The sequence below is a fragment of the Eubalaena glacialis genome, chromosome 3, assembly GCF_028564815.1.
Source record: "Eubalaena glacialis isolate mEubGla1 chromosome 3, mEubGla1.1.hap2.+ XY, whole genome shotgun sequence".
NCBI classification, from domain to species: Eukaryota; Metazoa; Chordata; class Mammalia; order Artiodactyla; family Balaenidae; genus Eubalaena; species Eubalaena glacialis.
In genome coordinates this window covers 93,645,496-93,662,829 of record NC_083718.1, presented here as the reverse complement: position 1 = coordinate 93,662,829, position 17,334 = coordinate 93,645,496, and the positions used below count along the sequence as shown (strand labels likewise).

General features: G+C 38.2%; 1 protein-coding gene across 2 annotated transcripts; it reads right to left on the bottom strand.

Annotated features, from left to right (window-relative positions):
- Nucleotides 1–7,175: 7,175 nt before the first annotated feature.
- NRAS (NRAS proto-oncogene, GTPase) lies at nucleotides 7,176–17,245 on the bottom strand. Of its 2 annotated transcripts, none has more exons than XM_061183652.1 (7): nucleotides 17,129–17,245; nucleotides 16,503–16,630; nucleotides 14,306–14,484; nucleotides 11,840–11,999; nucleotides 11,150–11,273; nucleotides 10,796–10,837; nucleotides 7,176–10,706 (listed from the first exon to the last, which is right to left on the bottom strand). In XM_061183652.1, exons 2-5 carry the CDS (start codon nucleotides 16,611–16,613, stop codon nucleotides 11,154–11,156), a joined length of 570 nt encoding a protein of 189 aa, XP_061039635.1. In that variant the 5' UTR covers nucleotides 16,614–16,630; nucleotides 17,129–17,245; the 3' UTR covers nucleotides 7,176–10,706; nucleotides 10,796–10,837; nucleotides 11,150–11,153. The 2 variants fall into 2 exon arrangements, with proteins under 2 accessions (XP_061039635.1, XP_061039636.1); XM_061183653.1 differs by having other exon boundaries at nucleotides 7,176–10,688.
- Between the last annotated feature and the right edge of the window lie 89 nt (nucleotides 17,246–17,334).

The following is a 17,334-nucleotide window of genomic DNA, read 5'->3' as shown; positions in this document are numbered from 1 at the left end:
GTCTGGAGTGGAGGAGGGGAGAAGAAAGCAGAGACACTCTGAGATGTGGGGGTAGTGTTTGGGGTAGTCAAGGCCTGTATAATTTTTAATATTCCTGATTCACTGAGTAAGTAAATTAAGGATTATAAAGTTGTTAGCAGGTAGAAATGTCCAGACAAATGTTGGTAGGTGTAAGTAGTGGGGAAAAGTGCAGGACAAGTTTCAAGTCTTTACCATCAAATTAAAAATGAAAAGATCTTAAGAAACTGCTGTCTTTTAGGGAATTCCACCTGATGCAGGTAAGAAAATATGATTGATTATACTATGAAGAGTTTCTAAAACTGCATATATTGTAACACTCCATTTTTAAAAAAATTTACAGTTTATTTTTGTTTTCCCACATAATTTGAAGTGAATTTGATTATAAAAAAGAACCAGTTTCTTGATAATACTCAATGTTTAATATATGGGGAAACAGACACTCATGTGGTTGGTGAAAGTGTAAGATTTTAGCCTTTCTGGAAGGAAATCTGGCAATATATTTATCAAAAACCTTTAAAAATATGCTTATCCATTGATAAAACAATTTAATTTTTATGACTTTATCTTAAGAAAATTATTATACAAGTGCTCAAAGATGTGTTTCAATAATGTTAATTGTAGCCAAACTTATAAGAGTCAAAAAGTAGGAACAGGGACTTCCCTGGTGGTCCAGTGGTTAAGAATCCGCCTTCCAATGCAGGGGACGTGGGTTTGATTCCTGGTCGGGGAACTAAGATCCCACATGTAGCGGGGCAACTAAGCCCGAGCGCTGCAACTACTGAGCCCACGAGCTCTGGAGCCTGCGTGCCACAGCTAGAGAGAAGCCCGAGTGCCGCAATGAAGAGCCCGCGCGCTGCAACGAAGACCCAGAGCAGCCAAATAAATAAATAAATATTTTTTAAAAAGTAGGAACAACTGCAATAGAAGATTGATTAAAGTACGGTACACCCGTAATATACCATTCAGTCATTAACATGATGAGTAGATGAATATATATTAACCTGGAAAACATTCAAAGATTTTTATTAAGTGAAAAAGCATTTTACAAGGATGTATACATAGTATAATCTTGTTTTCATTAAAAAAAAAAAGAAAGGCATTTAATTTATGTATCAATATAGACATTGAAAACAGCCTGGACAACTTATACCAGCGTTCTGTCTGGGCGGTGGAATGATGGCAATTTTTTACTTTTTTCTTTTGTCTTATTTGCATTTTCTACCATGAACAAGTATTATTTTTGTCATTAAAAAACTGAATTTAAAGCAAAACAAAACATATTCTGGTCCTATTATCATCTACAGCCCTTAAGGAAAAATGTCCAGAAGTTCCCTTAAATGGGACAAGTCTATCTACTCATTCTTTTTCTGTAATTAAACTGGGTTTTTCTTCAAGCATCGGTATATAAACTAGTCTCATTTAATTCTATTTTTGCTTTAGTTTTTAGCAAAAGAAAATCATTATTTTCTATGTCTTTTAAAAATTGTTAATGTGAATATTTCATCCAAATTATGGACTACATTGGTTGGAGCTTACCCAGATGCTTCCCATCATTTAGAACATTATTCCAATGGAAAACATTCAGAGTTCCAAATAACAAATTTACAAACTATTTTTTAAAGCGGAGATTTATTGTATTTTATCAAGTTAGAGATACCTGTAACCTGAGGCGCTACAGGAAGGAGATGACAGACACTTAACAGGAATGAGCTGTGCACAGGCAATCACTGCTGCCTGGCTTTTTTGTCCAGAAAGCCCTTCTTCTATTCTACTATAGCAGGTTTCTGTGCCTGCTGTGAAACCTGCTGGGAGCGCCCAGCCCTTTCCAACCTGCTCTTCACCCCACCCTCCTCCATGCCCTCACAGTCACTCATGGTTCAGATGCCAAAGCGTTCTATGGGGCTCGGGGCTACCAGTAGTAAACTTTCAGGATGAGCTTAATCCTTTGTAACATTGCTTCAGTGGCAGCAGTTCTGAGTTCATTACAACCTCTGGTTTGGAATACAGCCCTTTTGCCAGCAGCAACTATGGACTATTTTTGTCACCCTGCTAGAGGTGTATAAAAGTTCCCTTAAACCTAAGGAATGAGTTTTAGTTTGGAATATAATCAAATTCTGAAATCTTATGGTATTTTACTGTATTTAGCCTCATTTCCCTGTCAGTCATAATTTCCCATACATGCCTAAAAATAAAGAAGTCAAATTCGTAAGACTCATCCTTTTCCGTGAGACAAACTGACTTTGTTTCCTGCCTCTTGCATGGAACTAAAATTCAGCAATTTGCTTTTAACAAAGCAATCTAAACATCAAAAGTATACTGCATTCTGTCAGGAGAGAGAGGGAGGCATGCCGTGGGGTCTGTGCAATAATAACAGTGCTCAACACTGTTCCAAGGTTGTTGTTGTTTTTTAACATATATTAATTCATTTAATTTTCACAACAGTCTTTTGAGGAACTATTATTACCTCCATTTTACAGTTGAAGAAATTCAGGTACAGAGACTGACTTGCCCAAGGTCTCACAGTTGTTAAGTGATAGAGATGGGATTTAAGCCCAGGAATTATGGCTCCTGTGTCGGGGCTCTTAACCACGGTGTCATTTACGGCCTCACTCTTGCTTAGTTGTGCAATGACCGTGATTGTGCCTAGAGTATTGGGTTCTGGACTAGACATGAGGATGCAGTGTAGTGATTCCCAGCTTGACAGATGGTTGTAGGAGTAGATAGAAGTCAAGGGGTGTTTAAACTTTTACTTATGGAATCTTCAAACTAAATCTTGAGTGGAAGCCTAAAATGAAAAACAAATGAAAGTGCTTATAGTTAAAGATATGCAAATTGGACAGTAGACAAAAATATCACAGTTTACCTATTAATCTGGTAAGAGTTTGAAATTTTGATATATCTCAGGGTTGCCTAGGGTCTGGGATAAAACATCTTCTCATGCACTGTTGGAAGGAATCTATTGATAAAACATTATCTGGAAGACAATTAAGGCCATATGTATTAAAATAAAAAATGTATTGGGGACTTCCCTGGTGGTCCAGTGGTTGAGACTCTGTACTCCCAAGGTCAGGGAACTAGATCCCGCATACTGCAACTAAAAAAAAAAAGATCCCACATGCCACAAGCATGCTGCAACTAAGACCCAGCGCAGTTAAGTAAAATTTAAAAATTAAAAAAAAAAAAAAATGCATCAAGTGTAAACTCAACTGTTTTGTGGGAATTTGCTCTATGCATATACTGGCAAATATATGTTGAATATAATGATATTTGATATGACAAAACAATCAACCATCAAATAAAAAAACAGCCCATGTGTTTGTCAGCAGAGAAAAGGTTATATAAATTACAGTACTATATAGTTTTCAAAAGAAAGATGTTGTAAATATTCTGGCTTAGAAAAGGTGTGGAATTTATGTTATTAAGTGAAATGAGTAAGGTACAAACACTGTATATCTAGATGATTCAATCTTACACACACACACACAGCATGTGACCCTGTGCATAAATATCACCACAAAAGATGACAGAACAACAACAACAAAAGTTTAAAGTGATTAACTTTGTGTAAATGTTAAGTAATTCTACGTGTGGTTTCCAATTTTTTTCAATTTTTTTAAAACCAGGTTCTATTACTACTCTTATAAAATTAATAAAATTGACTACTTGAAACACAAGGTCAATTCATACAAAACTTCAGGTAGTTGAATTAAAAATTGTCATTCTTGATATTTAAGATTATAAAAATAAAATATCTGGATAATATGCCAAAAAAACCCCACCCCAAAACAGATGAAAGTGGAGCCTGGGTTGAAGGACAAGGAAGGAAGAGCAGAGCCCTGCCCACTCAGGCTTTCCTGGAAATCTCCTTTACCATACTCCAAGGGCTTTGAGCAGCATGGTTTGAAAGCTACAGTTGACCCTTGAACAATGCAGGCCTTAGGGGCGCCCACTCTCCATGAAGTCGACAACCCGCCTATAACTTACAGTCAGCCCTCAGTATCCGCGATTCCTCTGTATCCCTGGATTCAACCAACCTCAGAGTGTAGTACTGTAGTATTTACTGTTGAAAAAAAATCTGCGTAAAAGTGGACCTGCCCACGTCAAACCCGTGTTGTTCAAGGGTCAATTGCACTAGTGAACCAAAAAGAGCACAGTATCCGAAGTCAGAAGACCTGGGTTCAAACCTGGAATAAACCCATCTATTTTTATAGGATTCACATCAGTAAAATGTAGACCATTCCTCTTTTACATGGCTTTTGTGGAGGGTTAAACGAGATTTATGTAAGAGCACTTTGAAATTGTGAAGCAATATACAGTTTCCTTTTATGAGAGCCTTGACTTGAAAAGGAGAGGCCCAAGTGGCAATGAGGCATGAGACAGGCTCTGTGCATCTTGGGTAGCTTTGATTATTCTCAGAAAAATTGTGTAGGTGACCCTGGGCAGTGTCATGAGGGCGACAACTGGAAGAGTGAGGCTAAGCAAGTTATGTCTCAGTAAACAATATCCTTCTCCTTTGAAACAATCACCAAATTGCAACTAAGAAATTTTTGTTTTCGAGATCTCTCCTCAATGCAATATAAAAGATGAATGAGGAGCCAGCCTATCTGGCTCACTGTTGTATGCCCAGAGCAGCACAGCATTTAGGCACATAGTAGGTTCAATAAAAACCTGCTACATGGGTTAGGAAGGAAAGTTGTAAGGAAAACATACTGAGCCAACGAAACAAAAACATTCTGTTAGGGCATGTGGCTATGCCTCCTAGTGGAATCCAAATGTGTTTCTCTGAGAGGAAATGTCACACCAGCTGCAGAACGATGGGGCGACAGGCCTTGGTAACTTCAGTTCATGTGCCTTGCTAGGCTTTAATATCATATGTCAAACTGCTCAAATTCACAGGCAAAACAAGCATAAACTTATGAGATTTCTTGATCTAATTTTCAAGATGTCTTTAAACTTCATTCCAATGAATAAAAAAAATTTTTTTTAATGTTGGGTCTCAATTGTACATGTGGAGAATTGATTTACACTAAGATGTTTTAAAATAGTGTGCGGTTTTCCTTCAGACAAATATCATACAAAATTCACACATCTCAAGCTCCTCCAGCAAGTGTCAATAGCGCCAATTTTATTACTTCCACAGTAGCCATTCTAGAAGATTGCTTTTCCTAGCCTGGGTAATATTTCAGCCTACTGCGTCTGAAGGCTCTAGTAGGCAACTGCTCAGTTCCAACCACGTACTCCCTGGTTAGGCACGTAGCTGCCTCTATCTTTAGAAACATTTAATATCGCTTTAACCCCCAATATTGCAGGCACTACCCCTTGTTCTCTTTATAGGGTGCCTACAAATTGATGGCAATCTGTATTTACACTAGTTTTAAGACGAGATTAAGCATTAAGTTGAAAAAGAACATCTCCCCCCTCCCCACTACAGGTTAATAAGCAGACTATTTTGGTGCAAGTGCAAAGTAAGTCATGAATACAATGTCTCCAGATAAGAGTGATTAATTCACTAGGTTTACTTCCAGTTCCTGAATCTGAACCTTTGATGTTCCTTTTGGCACTGCAAAGGGTATGTATTATCTGCATTTCGGATGTTCCTAGAGTTCCAGTTTTCTTTTATTAAGGTATAGGACCACACTTCATTGCCCAGAGTTATACTGAAAGCATTACAAAGCATACCCTTCCCCTTTGGATACTGGACACTGCTTCTCTGTGCTCTCAAGTCATGGAGCTGGACATAATCTGAAATGTGTCCTAAGTGGTTTTGCAAAATGATCACTAGCGCACACTCTTGGCCCCTTTACATGTATTTATGGATATCAAACAACTCATGCGACTCTGTTGGCCTCTTAATGACCTTGAGAATTGCTTGTTCTGAGAACAGAAACCTTAATAGCACAGACATGCATAGGAGGTCCCCTCATATTCCAAATAAACAAGTTTCCTTAGCTACTTTTCCATTGTTTGTCTTTCTATAGCTTCATCTTGCCAAGCGGAACAGCAGCTATCATCAGTAAGATAATATCTTTTCCTCCTTTCCTCTTTCTCAGTTATCAGGGTGTCAAATATTAGAAGAACAAAAGATCTGATGTTGAGGCATAGCTGACTGACTTAGGAGGAAATCTGTTTTAGATACACCAGTCCACAATTCTGTTTTTCATATACATTTTACAATGTAAAATATTTACACTCATCCCAGTAGCTAGAAACAGTATCTTGTTGCTTAAATTTGGTTTCCTTAAGCTTAATTCAGTCAAATACTAATGATCCACATTTCTGCCTTTTTAAAGAAAAAAGTGAAAAAAAATTGATGTCTTTGGTAGAATGAATCAAGGTCCTCATAATCACAGTATTCCAGTGTTGACTGAAAAAGCCTAGGTTTGGGCTTCCCTGGTGGCGCAGTGGTTAAGAATCCGCCTGCCAATGCAGGGGGACACGGGTTCGAGCCCTGGTCCGGGAAGATACCACTCGCCACGGAGCGACTAAGCCCATGCGCCACAACTACTGAGCCTGCGCTCTAGAGCCTGTGAGCCACAACTACTAAAGCCCGCGTGCCTAGAGGCCGTGCTCTGCAACAAGAGAAGCCACCGCAATGAGAAACCCGTGCACCACGACGAAGAGTAGCCCCTGCTCACCGCAACTAGAGAAAGGCCCGCGCGCAGCAACGAAGACCCAATGCAGACAAAAATAAATAAATAAAATAATAATTATAAAAAGAAATAAAAAAAAAAGCCTAGGTTTGAAATCATTCTTTTATATCTCCTTAATTAGGATTGGGAAATCTGAGATATCCTAATTCAACTTCCCTATTTTGCAAAATTAGGAAACTATTGGCTAGAGTAGTAAAATTATAGTTGGAGCCCACGTTCTCTGGCTCCTAGACTTATGCTCTCAAAACTACACCAAGATTGGTAGACTGTACAGTAGTACAAAAATAGACCAAAAGATCCAATGGTAGTTTTTAGCACTTCACGTTAATGTGTGAGAATCTGCCATATAGCTTTGAATCACCTCAACATAATAAAGCAGGTTCTGACATATTTTATACTGAGACAAAATGAGGAACTCAGATCTTCCAATATTGTCCAAATGTCACATCCAAACGTCTGAATTAAATATTAACTTTCAATAAAGGCAATCAGTGGAAAAAGCAATTATGACTAAGCAAAGAACTTCCAGTTTTTATTTTTCAAACATTTAACAAGAAAAATATTCAACCAAATTTTTAAAAATTAGGATGGATTAATTTACAATAAAACAGTCAACTTAAAATATCAGCCCTTTCATTTAGGGCCAAGGAGGCCAATAGTTCCTGTTTAAACAGCAGAACTGCACAATTGACATTTTTAACCTATATTTAATGGCACAGAAATATAAAAGTCATACAACTTCCATTGAGATCCTCCCTTCCCTCCAGAGAATTCATACAATTGCTTCTTAGGTCAGTACTCAGGCCTTTAAAAATTACCAGTTATATTTTGAAATATATCTACAATTACTCTGATAACAAGAACACTTTAAAAACAATTCTTATAAGAAACACCTTAAAATAATTTCGTGGCACATTAGGTTTCTTAAAGAAACAGCAAAGATGAAAAATAATGTACAAGAATTATAGTCTCTTGTTTATAGAAACCACCCAAATTAAATACTTTCTCTAATTTAATTATCCTTGCTTCTTATAATTTATTAGCAGAGATGAATTATAAGAAGAAGAATGCACCCTTTTTTGGTTCTTGGTTGTAGCTGCCAGCTTAAGAGTTCATGACTGTAAATGTAAAGCAAAACATGACTATGCTCACAAATTCTGGAATGGAAAAAAACCAAACTATCTCTTTAAAGTGTTTCTCTATCCTTGCTTTCAAGTCAAGACAAAAAATTCACAGCAGTTTAAAGGATGACGAAAGACTAAACATGGGGCCCACTACAATACAGATTGAGGATAATTTTACCTATTACACTCCTGAAGTGAAAACTGTAATAAGTACGATATGACCAAGTAGCATTCTATAGTAAGCTGTTGGAGCAAACACAGCACTCAACAGATTCATTTATAGACAGGCATGGTAGCCTTCACACAGAACACCTTATTTTCACAATCTTGAACGTACAACCTTTAAGAAACAAACAGACATAAAGTAATATGTAATTTATGACAGCTGGCCAGGCACTTAACTTGGGGAAAGAGACTTTCAGATTTTGAGGTAAACTGTAATTGTCTTCAGCAATCACAAACATATTCTAAAAACTATCTGATACCACACTAACTGAAGTTATTCAGCGTTTTAACTGTAAGTTTGTCACTCTACTGTGCCAAAATGCATACCAAAGTGTAACTCTTTAAGAAGCTATTAAAAAGAACATTTTCAAGTCTGAATTTTGGCCCCATTTAGATACTTCTGTGCTTAGAACATACTTGAGAAAACTAAAAGATACAAACATACAAGGGTAATGGGCACAAGAGCCTAAAATGAGTTATTTTTTTCCCCCCAATTTGACATTCATAAGAATCACACTGTCAGTCACATAGACAAGAGGAAGAAGAAGAGGAAGACAATGACAACTGAGGTGACAAGTCTCCATCTATCCTCAAGAAAATGACAGAGCAATGCTCCAAGAGGAGCAGAAGCCAAGTGGCAGAGAGTTTCTGTTTACCGGCGCGGACTGTGAAAGCTCTCAGAATTAACACTAAGGAGCACAACTCATTCTCTGGGTACATTATGTTTTTTCTTCTCTTCCGAATTCATTTCAAGGCAATGTGAAATTTGCTTAATAAATGAAAATTCATATTAGAAGATAAGAGGACCTCAGTAAGTATTTACACATTAGAAGACGAGAACAGGAAGTGGCCGTTTTGGAAGTATTCTTTTATCAAAAGTTATCCAAGTCTATTACTCATTAGAATTATCAGGATATTATCTGCAAATGGAAAAGCCAAGCCTCCAAATCCTCATAACTATTAATTACATTCTCTATTCCCTTCTCAAACAGCCATTCCAATCCAAAGGCTACTTCTTGTTCAGAACAAGAACTCATCAGCTTGTTATCTGGTATGCCCAGACTAATTAATCAACATCCTGTTTTAAACCCTTCAAAGAACATTATGAATAAAGAAAAATTGAAAAATTTTGATCTGAGGCATCCTCATTCTCAAAAACATGAGAAGAAATATTGGCTTAATTTGGTTTCCATGTGGCTAAAAACAGGGTCTAGATCCTTTATTTATAAGGACTTCTAAGCTGACCTTTCTCAGGATAACAAGTTTTTCCAGTCATGGTTAAGAATTTGTGCTAACTGACCTCTTCTCTCCTTGCAGGACTAACCACATGCATCTGGCAAAACTACTAGCTGGAATTAATGGTGCAACGAGCAAATGTGGAAGAATTTCTCTCTCTGTGATGCTAACTGGCTCACTGAAGTTTTGAAACTGTGACCCTGGTCTATTAGCACCATGCTTTACTCAACTGAAATAATCAAGCCACTGCTATGGGGTGAAGGACAGGGGATGGGGTGAGAAGGGGACCGAGGGCAATTATATACATGAATAATTACCATGATACGCAATGAAAATGTGTCTATTAACATATTTGAGGCTTGAGAATCATTGATCACAGCTATTAAATAAACCTGCATCAAATTTTTATAATTTTGAACACCTGCAAATGTAGACGTTCTGATATGACCCAAATTTAAATATGAATGGAAGTTCATTGAACATCAGACTATCAGTAAGCTAGAAGAAACAAATTATATACATTTTGCAGGTAGTAAACTACCAAAACAAAAAAAAGTGGAGATGAGGTAAAAAGTAAGCAAAATTATTCCTAATCATTTATAGTCTCACCTTTCTCTTGGGAAAGCCCCAAAACAGGTCTCTAGAAGAATCAACTTCATACATGTAAGAAATGGCATCTGCTATCATATTGGTATATCTTTCCCTCAAAGCTAGACGGGTCACAGACATATCTCAGACAATCATTTTCATGTATAACAGTTTCTAAGACATCTATTCCACTGAAGTATTGTAAAGGAAGTCTACAAACCACTTCCAGGAAAAAGGCACTTCACTGTGAAAGTCAGATTTAATTACAAGAAAGTCGAGAAGACGAGGATAGACTCAAAAAAGTCAGTATTCACTTTTGTATTTCTGAATACAGAGCAGATGCCAGTTTATAGAATATAGCTGATAACATTACAAACAAACCAAACAGCAACATTAACTATATTCTCAGCAAAACAGTAATTTATGACATTTCTCCAAAAACCAACATAGTTCCAAGTTCAACAGTAAAAAGGAAAAAAAATCACCAGCAGTTGCTACTTCAGAGCTCAAGACATTGTTTTCTACAGAATTTCATGTTTCTACAGTTTGGTTCTCTGTTTCAGAGCATTAATTGCTTTTCAGATGAAAAACCTGGGGTGGCGGAGGTTTGTTTGTGTGTGCTCGGGGAGAACCCAGGGTGGAGAAATACTGGGAGTAACAAGAGGTTCATTTCTCTGGTCAGACAACCAAGTGAGGAGGTAGTTACTCTGAGAACTTCTCAAATAGAGAAAATTATACTGATCTACTGAGAGTTGGGGAAATCGCAGGAGCTTCTTTGTGAGACTGAAGATAGCAACAGGAATACTTCTCCTCCAGGGAAGTCAGGACCAAGGTGTCAGTGCAGCTGAAATAAACATGGAATCTGTATAAATGGTACATAGAGAGTATTAGAAAAACAAGGTTACAAAATCAACATAAATGATAATACGTTCGTTTCCAAACTTGTCCTACCTTGACGGTGGCTCTTTTCTGATGCTAGAACTTTAAAAGTATCTATGAGAAAAGAATACACACCATGTCATCATCATGTAGTGATCCTTCAAGCTCCTGGTAATACATTTCATAAACAATGTCTTCTAATTTCTAATATTATTGAAAATTTAACAGTCTGTAAAATAATTAAATGTTTTAAAAACAGTTTAGGCTGTGGTACTCTCAGAAAGGGTGCCATAAGGAAAGTTCTTTATTTTAGAGTTGTAAGTGAGCAGAAACTCTGTTAAATAGCAACATAGAAAAGATAACAGCAACACTCCTCCAAATTGCCTAAATAATATTTAAAATTATGTCAACAGACCACATGCTCACCTTGTTACATCACCACACATGGCAATCCCATACAACCTTGAGTCCCATCATCACTGCTGTTGAGTTTTTTCATTCGGTACTGACGTATTTCTCTTACCAGTGTGTAAAAGGCATCTTCAACACCCTATAAGAGAGAGAAAATGATAAAGACAGCTTAACAGACACAACCCAAGTTGTAAGCTCTCTCTCATTTGTACTTCTTTATGTGGATTTAAAATTGCAATTATTAAATTATTAGCTGATAAAACAGGCTGATTCAGCATTCCCATTGAGTCACATTAGCAGGCTGATATACAAATAGCACTTTCTGCAAAGATAACATTCAAGTAAAGGAAAATGGGTAACATGGGACATATAGAACTACCAGATCTAAAGATTCCATTCAGGAGGGCCTATGCCTTAAATAGTAGCTGGTGTTGATGGAGAAAGGACTAATGTTTTAAGTATCTTTAATCAAGGGTCTTCATTTTAGAAATATTTGTGTATGTTAATTTGCAGGAGTAAAAAAGAAACCACACTTGAATATTAATAAATTCATTTTGGGTTTAAACTGGAGATTAAAAAAATAGAACAGTATTAAAAAAATCCAAAACAACAAAGAATGTGGATCACGTCTCTAGTGAAGAGTCAATCAATCAAACTTTTCTACCTTAAATAAACCCTTGCCAGATGCTAAAAGCTGTACTATACCTGTCTGGTCTTGGCTGAGGTTTCAATGAATGGAATCCCATAACTCTTGGCCAGTTCATGGGCTTGTTTTGTGTCAACTGTCCTTGTTGGCAAATCACACTTGTTTCCTACTAGCACCATAGGTACATCATCTGAGTCTTTTACACGCTTAATCTGTTCCCTAAAAAAGGGAATATGTTATCATAAGAATAAACTTTTAGGAAGGAATAAACAGCTAGGGCAAAAAAGAAAATCTAGCAAATTTTACCTAGCCCTATTAGCTTCTATACTGAGTTTCACTTTTTTTCTACTTATAAAAGGCCTTGCAAACTAAGAAGACTGGTGTAGACTTGATGCAGCAGCCGCAGGGAAGCCAAGTACCAGTTCACCTTCTATCTTGACACATGTCCCTGTTAGGCCCCTTGATTCTCCAAAGAGCTTGGCTCTGGAGTTAACTGGCAACTTGAAATCACACTCTAGGTTAAGGTCTGAAGTATAAAAAGTAAAGCTTACTGCCTCCAAATAACTTTTTGAAGCTCCCTTGAGAGTGACAGTATTTAATGAAAGACAGTCTATCCACTTCTCTAGACGGGTGGTGTCCAAACATTTTCTTCAAACAAATTATAGTCCAAGATATAAAATAGGAAACACCAGAACTGCTCTTATTAACAGGGGACTAAAGGATTTGGAACTCCCAACTGACAGTTCTCTCTTCAATGACAAGTAAGACATACCACACAGCAGTTTGGAAACTACTGTTCCAGATTCTCTTGATCAACCCTGTCCAATAGGACTTATTATGATGATGGAAATGTTCTCTAGCTGCACTGTCCCACTATATATGCTAGTCATATGAAGTTACTGAACACCCGAAAAGTCAGTTGCTAATGGGACCAAGGAACTGATTTTTAAATTGTTTAATTTTAATGAATTTATTTTAAAATTTAGTTATTTATTTATTTTTGGCTCTGTTGGGTCTTCGTTGCTGTGCGCAGGCTTTTCTCTTCGTTGCTGTGGCGAGCAGGGGCTACTCTTTGTTGTGGTGCGCAGGCTTCTCATTGCAGTGGCTTTTCTTGTTGTGGAGCACAGGCTCTGGGCGCACAGACTTCAGTAGTTGTGGCACACAGGCTCAGCAGTTGTGGTGCACGGGTTTAGCTGCTCCACGGCCTGTGGGATCTTCCCAGATCAGGGCTTGAACCCATATCCCCTGCATTGGCAGGCGGACTCTCAACCACTGCACCACCAGGGAAGCCCAATTTTAATGAATTTAAACAACCACATATGGTTTGTGGCTACCATACTGCACAGCACTGCTCTAGACTCTACCCTGGGATTACATACAAAGTCATGTACTTGAAATGCATTTCACTGGCTATCTGCAGAACTGAGCTTTGGTGTGATTGCAGTAACCTATGTGAAGGGATAATATAAGACAACCTAAGGAGAAAAATGATTTCTAGAAATTCAGCAAATATTTTTTTGGTGCTTGCCAAGTGCTAAGCATTTTATTAAGTGCTGCTATTAACTGCAGAGAGAAAATGGAAAGTAGAGCAGGTTTAGGGGAAGAAAACCAGTTTTAGACTAGTTTCTTTCTGAGAGTCGACATCGTCATATGGATGGAGCATACGCCAAGACTCAGGCTACAAGCAGAACGCTTGTGTAGCATTTACTCTGTGCTAAACACTGCTCTGAGTGATTCACGTATTTATTAACTCGTTTAATTTTCACAGCAACTCTTGGTAGGTACTACTATCTCCATATTATAGATAAGGAAACTGAGGCCCAGAGATTTAGTAGTTTGCCCCAAAGTTCCATGGCTAAGAGATGATGGAGCCAAGTTTCAACCCAGGCAGAGTCTATATTCTTAACCATTATATTATTCTGCTTAAAGAACACAGAGCTAAGAAAAAGGAGCCCTGGGTTTTTGGTCCTGGCTCTGCTATGAATAACAATCAATCATGACTATGAAAACCTAACAAACCACCTTCTGAACTTTGTTTCTGTAAAATAAGAATGTTGTATTAGAATTTTTATGGTCCAATCGAGCTTTGAAACTTTAAGGTTCTGTGGAGAAAGACCATCTTTACATTCCTTTGCCTTGCTTTCACCTTTATCTAACCCCCCTCCCCCCATTTGTTTCTTCCTGCTATCTTCACTATTACATACTGAAGAATGTTTCTCAGAGGTGTTTTCCTCTCTGAAATGCCTTTGTGGTCTCTCATAACACCTCTAGTTCTGAATCACTCCCATTAGCAAGCAAGCTTCATTTATGTATTATCAGGCATTCTAGACATAGTGGCTTATATAAAATAAACTCCAGTATTAACTTTCAGTAATAATCCCAGATTCTCAATGTCACAACCTAAAAGCAATTCTTTTCATAATTAAAAAATTGTATCTTCCCTAGTGTGGTATCCTCATTCCCACCCCAAAACTTCAGAACACACTTAAAGATCATCCTTTCAGAAAAAACAATGCTCCTAGTACCTGTAGAGGTTAATATCTGCAAATGATTTGCTATTATTGATGGCAAATACACAAAGGAAGCCTTCGCCTGTCCTCATGTATTGGTCTCTCATGGCACTGTACTCCTCTTGTCCAGCTGTATCCAGTATGTCCAACAGACAGGTTTCACCATCTATAACCACCTGTTTTCGGTAAGAATCCTGGGGTGTGGAGGGGAGGGGGGCAGGGAGAGAGGGAGATTCCATTTTTATTAAAAATCACAGGGAATGCTATGCTATAGCTAAGGTTAAATAAGCTCCTAACCAAGTCCAATTCTGTCTCTTTGGTTTGTCCCTCAAACTGCTGATATATAATCACAAACAGAAAGTACTTAATGTCACCCTAGGAAAAAAGCCCCAAATGCTATATGCCTATAGAAAGGAAAATGTGGTCACTCTGTTCCTGGAAAAGATGAAGAAAACATGGTAATTGAAAAGACAGTTCTACCGCACTTAGACTAGAGATTATATTCACTGAAGTATGAACTGTACTTCTCTTATTTGAGTTATTATCCATTTACAATTCTAAACATACCTCCACCAATTATAACTTGGTCCAGGATGCACTATCTTTTGTGTTTATGATTAAATACACAAATACCTTTTATTTCAGACAAGGTTATAATATCAAAATATTTTTCTCATCATGACAGACTGTACCTCTGGGGAATGTTCCTGAATCAAATTCCTAAAGGTTCCAAACATGGTATAGTTACATTAATTCCTCGGGAAGATAGACATGCATAGATCATATTAAAAAATTTTTTTTCAATTTGGCTCTAAGGCAAAAATTTTACTTGTATCTTAATATTTATATTCTGGGAATTCAGTTCAAAGAAAATAACCTCATCACACTTAGTAAAGATCTGGCTCCAGAAACAGTATGCAACACAGTTTGCCAGCCCATTGAACAGCGCCTCTGTAACTCACGCCATTGCGGGACTGTAATATACTTTCAAATTAACATAGAATTCACATTGTCAAAATTTCCTTAAAGTGTGAAATATGGTCAAATGTATGAGTGTTCTGAGGAAATAAGCAAAATTAAAATGATAAAGATAGGTTTTAGTCAAACTAATTTATGATAGTAGAAGTCAGAGAAGTGGTCATTTCCTGGCAGTATAGGGGGGTTTACTGACTAGAAAGGGGCATGAGAGAACTCTCCCGGGCATTGGAAATAGTCTATATTTTTATCTATGTGGCGGTTACATAAGTGTACACAAATTTAAAGCCACTGAGCTATAGATGTAAGATTTATACACCTTATGTAAATTACCTCGCAACAAATAAAACTCTGAAAAATATTAAAATGTCCTAACCATTAATACTAAAGCTGGTAAGCCTAAAATAAAATTTTACCAAGGACTAATGACTAATTTTTAATAATGGCTATATTAGAGTTAGCTTGCATTAAACACTCAATGGCTGGGTGGTACGAAGACCAGGATGTGGATTAAAATAATCTCTAGAATAAGATTACAAACTCTTAAAGCACTTTAGATGCCATTTACTGAAGCCAATCTATAACATGAACTCCCACAAAAACAACAGAAACTTTAAATAAGTGATAATTACACAGTGCGTTAGCATCCACAAAAATTTAACATATTTGATTTTTCACAACATCCCCTGCGTGTCAGGCAAGACAGGTTTATGGTAATTTAATAGATGAGAAAAGTGATTTGCTCACTATCATATAACTAACTGCAAACAGGGACCGTATTCCTAGGCACAGTGACTCAAAATCTCATGCTCTTTCTTCCCTAACCCACAGTCTCAGCTGCTTCAAGTGGCTAAGAAACACTCAGATCTCTGAATCCTTCATCTCCATCCTGCTATCATTCAGGTATTCTATCTATGACTTGTGTTTCTTTTTAACGGAGCTGTCATATGTGGAGAAACTAAATGAGTTCAACACTGAGTTTGTAACCGTTTTCAAAACTGTTAAAAACTGTAAACTTTTTAGAAAATCTTCAGTAGCTAATAAAAGTGAACTCTTCTCCAAAAACAGGTAAAGCTTTACTTATTGTATTACTGAACACAGTGCCCCAAATAACTTTTTATTTTCTCTCCTGATCATTCCTTTAGCTAAGGAATAGCTGAAAGGTATGGGAAAGGGAATGGGTTAAGAGTAAACCGAAAGAGAGAGGTATGGTCAGCGGACTGCCACTGGGCCTCACCTCTATGGTGGGATCATATTCATCTACAAAGTGGTTCTGGATCAGCTGGATTGTCAGTGCGCTTTTCCCAACACCACCTGCTCCAACCACCACCAGTTTGTACTCAGTCATTTCACACCAGCAAGAACCTGTGGGAAAGCAGCAATTAGGGTTAACTGTCGAACCACATCTACAGTACTTCAAAGCTTTCTGTAATCAACAGTAAGTAAAACCAGAGTCTGAAATGTATTGGTTCCGTACACGTTCATCTCCACTTGGTTCTCAAAGTGATTCAGGAGTGCAAAAACACTTGCAGGTTACTGTGGATCTCAGAATTCTGGATTAGTCTTCTAGCTACCCCCACCCTCGTCTATTTTTCAATAGCCCTTGGGCCCCGCCCTCAGCCTAAGGTAAAGAAAACCCCCCTTCCTACTCCTTTAAATCTTCTGAGCTCTGGTGGGCGGCCTCCAGACCGTCTCCCCTTCTCTCTCCCCCGCCTGTCTCCAAAGAGCTCCCCCGTAGGGTTCAAAACGAAGGACCCCCCGCCCAGGGCCTTTGTCTCCAGCTCGTAGATTCCGCTCGATTCCTGGCAACAAGGAGTCGTCAGCATGCTCCAAAGTCGAACGCTACACACGCCAGAGCCTTACCTCAAGCTCCACTGCCTCCGCTTCGGACAGATTTGGACCACAACCGGGAAAAATGTTGGAGACCCCGGAACCGCCATGAACAGCCCCCACCAGGGAGCGGCACTTCCGGCCCCGCCCCCTACGCAATCAGTCGGCGCCCCAGGCGCCGGAGTCCCCGCCCCGGCCACGTGGGCCTCCGACCCAGGAGTCACGCGGCAGGCCGCACC